Source organism: Triticum urartu, chromosome 5A (genome assembly GCF_056163025.1).
Source record: "Triticum urartu cultivar PI428250 chromosome 5A, HENAU_Tu73, whole genome shotgun sequence".
Classification (NCBI taxonomy): domain Eukaryota; kingdom Viridiplantae; phylum Streptophyta; class Magnoliopsida; order Poales; family Poaceae; genus Triticum; species Triticum urartu.
The window spans coordinates 589334427-589343163 of NC_141877.1; the positions used below are offsets into that span (position 1 = coordinate 589334427).

Sequence of the window (8737 nt, forward strand, 5' to 3'; positions counted from 1 at the left end):
AAAAGCAAATCTGATCTACCACACCTGAACTGACGATGGTGAGTTTTCCAGTGGGCTGAATGCCGTCGGTAAGAAGAAAAGAAAAACAGCACCAGTTCACGGCCTGCGTTTCCTGGCAATGTGTCCGGTTCTATTGGACCGATTACATTACACAAACTCACAAAGCAAACGTAAACAGATAAAATTATCTGGCACCCCTCAAAAAAAAGAGATAAAATCATCTGGCAAAATAGGTACCTCAGTACTCAGGTTTTTTTTAATAGAATATATAAAAGCAATCGTCCCTCGATTTCCATTAAAAGAAACGATCATAGTTCTTACAAGCAGCTAAAAAGAAAAGTAGTGCAAACAGCAGCTCAAAAGACTAGCTGCAACTAAGCCATCACAGCAGCCAGAAGGAAAGGATAGGGAAACCCTGGACGCAGCCTGGTTCCAAACCAACAAAAGATCACCATCACCATCCAGACTCCCAGTGATATACAAGAACTAGGTTCAAATAAAATCGCACGACTCATCAGGGGGCTAACAACTAGTTCTGGTTCGCACAAGACAAACATGGACTGACTAGTTGTGGCATGCACGCCCACGCACGAGCACGATGGGCAAGCCATGTTTCAACCATCTAACAAGCTCGCCGCATCTGAATCATGTCCTCCGTCCTCTCTTCCTCCGCCATCGTCTCTGGATGCCGGTCCCCCATCTGAGAAGCTGCCTTGCCCGTCTGACGTCTGCGGATCGTCCCTGGCACGGCGAATATCCTGTACCCTGGCCACCCGCTCCTTCCGCCGAGCGATCTCCCAGATCTCGTCCATGCTCAGACGGTAGTCATGCGTGGCGACCTTCTCACTCAATGTCGGGAACTGCTTCACAATGAAACACAAGGTAGAGTTATCGAGTTTTGCGTTGGTGGTCAAGCCCTCCAGGAGCGCGAGCTGTTCCGTGACGGGCTCGTCCTCCGTGTACTGGAATGTGATGGCCTTCACATAGGGCACGCTTCGAAGCGGAACATCCACCGTTAGGTCCAGATCGTAGGTGCGCGCCACGGCGCGCCACACGGCAGCTGCAGTGGCGTGGGGAGCGTAGACCGGAAGGAGGCGGTCGGAGAGCGTGGCGAGGATGTGGCCACGGCACAATGCATCCATGTGCGCCCACTGCTTGCCGGCAGCCGTCTTCTCGTCGGGAGGGCGCTCCTCGGTCAGGACGTCGGCCACACCAATAGTGTGGAGGCGGAGCAGCACTGACTCCTTCCAGCGGAGGTAACCGCTCTCTCCGTCCAACTGAATGATGGGGAGCAGAGGCGGTGCAGCCGTGGGCAGAGGTAGTACTGGCGACGACATCGATCCATGCCTGCAGTGTTATGTTTCGTGTCATGATCTCATGGTCTGGTACAAGAAGCGCAACCATGATGTATGTGAATATATGCAGGAATGTACGGACTAGTATTGCTGATCAACTAAATGATTAGAATACAGGTGCAAACTAGAATTTTAGGAATGACACAATGGACAGGTGCCCATGCATGTAGTATTCATGATTCTATATGGTAGCAGCAGCATATATAGTACTAGCTGCATCGAGTCTGAGCTCCATGTAGCATTTTTGTAGTTGCCTAGATGGTATGTACCACCTCTGTTTCCAAATGTAAGACGTTTTGGCAGTTCAATTTAAACTGCCAAGACGTCTTATGTTTAGGGACAGAGGGCGTACTAGTTAGTAGCAAGGGCCGTCAGTTTGATCACCATACGTTGATGTATCTGCTACTTGGGTGGTGGCTGATACTTTCATCGGAGGACGGTGTTTAGAAATCAGATTGCTGTGGATGGAAGATTCATGGTACCAACATAACGACATGACAACATGCGGGAGCGTCTCTTTTATCCACAGAAGACTTCAAGTATAGTCCTCTCGAAACACGATTTCTCCATCCTTTATAAATAAAGGCACAAACGGCCTAACCGATACAAAGTGATGAGGAAGTCCTAATACAAGCGAGTCAAAAAAGAAATAAAACAGCATTCGAGCAAGTGGAACAAGTGCCACCAACTCAACACTGAGCGTGAACACAGGAGACACCGCCCCTAACAAGATACACCGAGCGTGAACACAAGAGGCACCGAAGTACCAAACACACCAGTCATGACAACACCAGGATCACGCGCCACCCCTCCCCTTGCTACCCACATATCCAAGAGGAGACGCCACCACTGCTGCTCGCTGTAGAGTCACCCGTGCAGCCTCACCATCCATAGCTGCAGCCCCGACTTCCAGGAGACACCCCACCGGGCCACCACCGCCAGGACACCGGGCTGCCGAAAAGCAGGCACCTTGGGATGGACAAGGCAAGGGAGGAACCATCTTGCCGTAGCACCACCACGATTAGGGACAGCCAACACAGATGGCGGCCCACACAGATGACACCCGGCTACGGGTGCCAGATCCCATATGGATCCGGCCCCACCACGGACGGGAACGAGGATCACCGACTCTAGCCAGCATCATGTCATGGGCCGACTGCCCACCACACGATGCCAAGGCGCACCCACCCGAAGCAGACCACCGGGTAGCAGGACTCCACGGGCCATGTGGCCGTTCAAAACCGACCAAGGAACAATTCACAAGGCTCGCTACCGCCCAAACCCTAGATCCCGCCCGGCACTCGCCACCAGAGCCACACATGCCACCACCTCACGCTGCCCACCCAAGCCAGCCACAAGAAAACCGCAACACACCGTTCGTCGAGGGAGCCACCCCACGCCACTCGAGACGACCGCAATGCCATCTCTGGCCGCCCCGCCTGCCAGCTTAGATGCACCACCCATCATGCAGCCTCACGGCGTTGTCCCACGCCAACGCCACCCCGCGCAGATTCACCGTCATGTCCCACCCATAGCACAACGCCCCTGCCGGCCCGCAGTAAGCCGCACTACTTGTATTGCACAAGAATGTCGGTGTACTAAGACATGGGTGCCTTAGTACCCTGACTTGTGCACAGGCAGTTGCAGCCTTCCCGCCGGCAAGGCTTGCCAGAGAGCTACTGCAAGCTAGACTCAAGATATTGATATACAAGACCGTGAGAAGACCTCCAGGCAGGTCATCGAGAAGTACTAAGTTAGTACCGAAGGACAAGATCCCAGTTGCTGGCAAGCTCCGCGCCGACAACCCAAGACCGACAAGCTCCTTGCCGGGAAGTTTCGCCTCTTTGCTTCTCGATCGCTTCACCTCGTCGACCAGCTGATGGCTTGTCAAGATTAGGTGTCGAGCAGGCAGATGGCTTAGGGAAGATCATCAGGACGCGTGTCGGCGTGCCACGTAAAGTTTAAACTTTATTGACACCCATCTCATAGACGTGTCAAGAAGGTAGGGTTCGGCCAGCCTGACGGCACAGAAGGAGAGACGTCTTTTGCCAAAGGATCATTATCAGCTCACGGCGCATTAAATGCCTTTGTCCTAGTCCGACGGGATTAGGTTGGATAACATCGAGGCCACTATTCACATTTATGTAATGACCATGTTGCCACTGTGGTGACCCCTTTTTGTCTATAAAAGGAGGCCCAAGGCTACCTTGGCACAGGTCGACACTTTGCTCACTCTTATACAGTAGTTGCACCTTGCACGCACCTTTTCCGGCAAGCTGCGCTTGTAACTTGAGCCCCAAGTAAATCCACCATAGAATAGGAGTAGGGTTTTACGCCCCCACAACGGCCTGAACCTGGATAGATCTCGCGTGTGAACTGCTAGATTTGCTCTTTGTGCTCATTGATCTCCCCGGCCGAACTAGGCAAGGGGTCTCGCTGGTCCCATAGATCGTCGTACCCCGACAAAGAGGGAGAAGAGCCGCGTCGTCGCCATGCTTATGCCAATCAGGCTTCGCCTGACAGAGGGTCCTGGCAGCGGGGGGAGGGGGGAGGACAGGGATGGAAGGGAGCGGAGGAGATGGCTGCCGCGAGGTGGCAGCGTGGACGAGTGACACAAGAGGAGCAAAGCTCTACTTATGTCAGAATCTAGCTAGTTAGCAACCACACTTTCAGTTCAAAGCCATAGACTTGATGTCTACAACTACTGAAGTGCTAGTCCAACATCCCTAAAAGCTCTAAGGTCACTGGAAAGCGAGCGTTGTGGTGCATTGGGATTGTGGGGTGCCGCTGCACCCCAATTGTGAATGTGTGGCCCGCTTTGGTTAGCCCACAAGCATGTGCACCTAACGCAAACTATCTCGGTCCTCTGTCGTGCCACCTCCTGATCTCTCTTTCAAGCCCCTCTTTTCCACGAAATCGCTGCCGCCACTTCCTCCAATTCTGGTACAAGAGCCGCCACCATTGAATTGACAAACTCACGATGACACCAGGATCACCCGTCATTCCTCCCCTTGCTACCCACATATCCAAGAGGAGACACCACCACTGCTCACCGCAAAGTTACCCTTACAGCCTCACCATCCAGGGCCGCTGCCCGGCTCCAGGAGACCCCACCGCCGCCAGGACACCGGATTGCCGAAAAGCGGGCACCTTGGAACGGACAAGGTGAGGAAGGAACCATCGTGCCGTAGCACGACCTTGCGCGGCCACCCACCCAAGCCAGCCTCAATTCCTAGTAGGGTGGGTTTCCTTTAGGAAGACAAATAGAACTTGGACCCGCCATAATATAAGGGGAGGTGGTCGGTACCGGAATTCTCAAGTCATCAATAAAACTAATTCTTTTCCCCCAAGCTATCCTCCTCCTTACCTATCAACACCGGCAAGACGCCTACCCGGTGGATATTCATTGGCCCTCGGGCACCTCGAGGCCAGAGGCACGCCCTCTGATCCCAAGACTCTAACATATACGGATATTGGTATTGTGTTTTACTGTCTTTCTGAAGTTTTCTAAATAGATGTGAAACAAGCTGCAGAACTGTGCTATATACATATTTCTAATAGTACTTAAATTGAGCCATAATGCTGCATGTTGGAGAGTAAGGTTACTGGAGTACCAACTTTCTGTAGTCTGTAATATGTTTTGTGGGAGCTAGCTCTGGGCGTATGGAAGCATTTTATCTGCCGTAATTGTTCTACAGAAAATAATTTGATTTTCTATTTGAGGTCCTTTGGGGGGATTTCGTCCTGGTGCATGCGTTGTTACTCATAAGCTCATCTTTCAGCGTTGTGTACAGGCAGATAATGAAGGATCGACACTCAACCAAATGGTTCATTTTTCCTTAATTGTTTTCTCCACCCTATTTCTATAAATGTAGGTGTGTCTGGACTGAGAAAGTAGGCTGCTCGGTGCTGCATTTACATGTGTGTGCTGATGAGGAAACATGTATGCATTATTTGATTATTTCCAAGTTTATAGAATGAACAGTTATTTCCGTCATGTACGATGAAGCTCTACCTTCAAGTAAAATATCTTATATTGTTCTATAGTTACTACTCCCACCGTTCCCAAATATTTGTCTTTCTAGACATTTCAAATGGATACAACATACGGATGTATGTAGACATATTTTAGAGTGTAGAATAACTCATTTTGCTTCGTATGTAGTCACTTGTTGAAATCTCTAGAAAGACAAATATTTGGGAACGGAGGGAGTACACAGCTGCAACATTTCTCCATATTGACAAATTGTTTGGCTGCTTTCTTGGTGTTAGTCTCGTGAGAAATTTATTGAGCATTTGAATGTAAGGAAAAAAATATAAAGCTTGATTGAATTCTAGGTACATGAAATGCATGTACTGCTCTGCTGTTAATTAAACATACCAGTTTTCTCAAGCAATTGTTGTTTACCTGGTGTCATTGGTGAATGTTCAGTCTAATTTTTTTAACAGCCTAAACTTGATAAATTATGTACTTCTAAGTTCTAACAGAGAAGACGCAAAAGATAGCCAATCAATTTCAGGAATTGCAATACTGAACCATGCTTTATATATATATAGATATTTATGTTTATGAGCAACCAACTCAGAAGGCACCTAACAAATGGGCTTAACATTCACCATTTGAGTCTACTGCAAAACATTGTAGACTTGTCAAAAAAGGGTTAGTATCTTGAGTTCTAGGAGCTCGAATTATCATCACAGATACTAGAAGAGAAGTCATGACTTTTCAGTTGTTTTCCCTAAATCTAATCCCGTTTCTTTACTAAGGCCGAGGAAATAATCCGTACCTTATTAGTAATTTGAGAACAGTTAAGAGTGATATTCGTTCTCTGATACAAAAAGTTTATATTCTAAACTTTGTAGTACAACTATATAGCTAATTATAGACCGATGATAAGGTACCATTCTAATGGTGATTTCACTTTTATCTGTCTCGCTCGTCCTGTAAATTCGTGGGGCACTAATTCTTTTAAGAAAGCATATATTTAGCTCAAATATGTGAGCTATTGAGTGATCTGGCCTGAAATGGTTTATTTGTGTCTTGAATTTTGCATTCATATGCCAGAGTTTCGGGCAGTGGCGGAGCCAGGATTTCCGACATGGGTATGCATGGTGAATTTTTTTTTGCTTCACAACAACGTAGGAAATAAAAAAGTTCATGATACCGAGGTTGATCTTGAACTTGGTTTTCAACGTCGATAGATAGCAATGTTGGTGCTGGCGTTGATGTCGAACTTATCTTCGGCGCCAATGAAGCAGCTCTGTCCCACAAACTCATTTTTCACACCTATAAAAAAAATGCATGTTACATAGTGATGGTGGCAATGGTAGGCTTATATACTGCCATATGTTATATAAACGCATATAGGAGCTTATATACTGAATTGTTTTTGCAAAAAATGTTGGGTATGCATTGCATACCCTTGCGTTAGCCTAGCTCCGCCCCTGGTTTCGGGGTACTCTGTCGATGCTTCATGCCGCTAGAGAAGGTACTTATATGGATTTGATGTTAGGACCATTTTAATACCGCTTCCAAATTCACATCATCCTAGTTTCCCTCTAATTCAGTAAACTATAGGATGTTATCTATTTCCAGGTCACATTCGTAATGATAGTTGACTCCTATAAATTGCCTTTAAAAACATGCTATTTGTGTATATTTTTGTCATGTTTTTTCACTTGTTTTAGATTGTTTTTTGTATTGCTCCATATTCTAGACAAATTATAGTTCATAAGTTCTATGCAGGAATGTGTCACTCATCCTACCACTCAAGGTTTAGCAATGGTTCCTTTTATCAAAGCATCAGTACCAGACCAACTCTATAATACATAATTGTGTTGCACTCACATATGTGGTTCATCAATTAATTCTACAGAAACTTATTTCTTTTATACGAACAACACTTCCATGACTTAAAACTGAATCTATATTCCCTAATATTTAACATTTTCTCATACTCAAGCCCCGTGACTTTTTTAGTTCTCTAATGGCTTCCATAATAATGTAGAAGTTCTTGATACTTTGATTTTTTTAGATGGTTACTCTTGTATTTGTAATTTCAAATTAATTAAGAGATCTTTTATGGTTTTGCAGATTCTTACCTACCTGCAATTTTGATCAAGAAATTATTCACAGCTTTTCTTGACACAAATATTCCCTTTTTTGTGTATAATTGTAGGTGATCGATACCATATGCTTCAGAAATTCTATAACCTGCATGCAGAGGATAGTAAAGAACTCTATTGTCAAGTAGTGATATCTTTGTATGATAAAGATAGGCGTAGTTGCCCCTTCATATCATACAATATTATCATAACAGCAACCAAATTGCAAAATGGTATGGATTATATTTATCCTATAGCTAACGTAAATCGTGTTATCATGTTTTGCATACGTGGAAACTCTCAATGTTTTTTCTTCACCTGAACATTGTGAAATTTCTTTATCTTGACCAATAAAATAAATGTAACTCAATGACCATGCTTTGAAATGTCCTGCGGCGCAGCAAGGCACGCCTATTGTTCAAACGCTGCAACAGGATCCAAGAACACACGGGAAAGGAGGGAAGGATGGGGGGGAGGGAGATCGCTTACCGGGTGAATGATCTCAGCGACCTTCGGCTGAAAAAGACGAGGTTGAGGAGGAGGAATACGGCGACGGCGGTCCGGCGAGGCGGAGGATGCAGTACACTTCAGAGCGGCGGAGGATGCAGCAAGGCAGGACGGAGACGGAGCTGGGGGCGGCGTCTGCGGGGCAACAAGCGGCGGGCGGCGGCCGTGGAACCCTAACGGGTGGAGCTTTGTGCGTTTCGGTCGCATGGTGTGTGTGGTCGACCGGTGCTGGTTGAACCCACGGGTTCAGGCCATTTTTGTTTTAATTTTTTTTCCGCCTAAAACCAAACCGCACGAGCCCAGTTCAATTTTCTGCTCGACAATCCAGTCCATTCTTTAGGGCATCTAGAACCGTAACCCGCAAATTTCCTCACGCTCCATCCACGGACAGTTGGATATCAGTCCACGGACATGGGTGCAGGAGATCCGATCAACAATTTGAACCAATCTCAAAAAATTCTATCAAACCAGACGGATTTCATTCAAGTTCAGATATAGTTTACATAAAAATGTCGATATTTCGACCGTTTAACTAAAAAACTAGAAAAAAACATAAACCCTATACCGGACGACCACCTCGTACGCGTGGCCACCCTGCCCTGCCGCACCGTCGTCGTCGTCGTCGTTGTCGGCGTGGTCCCTCTAGCGGGGGTACGGCGTCAGAAGGCTACGGCAGCCTTGTCCGCGGCTACCTGCCGCTCGCGGAGGAACCGCTCCGCCTCCTGCTGCGCCGTGCAGCGTGTCGCCATGGCCACTACAGGCGTGGCCTT

General features: G+C 47.3%; 1 protein-coding gene across 2 annotated transcripts; it reads right to left on the reverse strand.

The window, feature by feature from the left end:
- Window positions 1–275: 275 nt before the first annotated feature.
- Window positions 276–8178, reverse strand: LOC147973122 (uncharacterized). Of its 2 annotated transcripts, XM_087521902.1 has the most exons (4): window positions 7950–8178; window positions 7462–7569; window positions 6521–6642; window positions 276–1347 (listed from the first exon to the last, which is right to left on the reverse strand). In XM_087521902.1, the coding sequence occupies exons 3-4, from the start codon at window positions 6631–6633 to the stop codon at window positions 615–617; spliced, it is 846 nt and encodes a 281-aa protein (XP_087378028.1). In that variant the 5' UTR covers window positions 6634–6642; window positions 7462–7569; window positions 7950–8178; the 3' UTR covers window positions 276–614. The 2 variants fall into 2 exon arrangements, with proteins under 2 accessions (XP_087378028.1, XP_087378026.1); XM_087521900.1 differs by lacking the exon at window positions 7462–7569.
- Window positions 8179–8737: the final 559 nt, after the last annotated feature.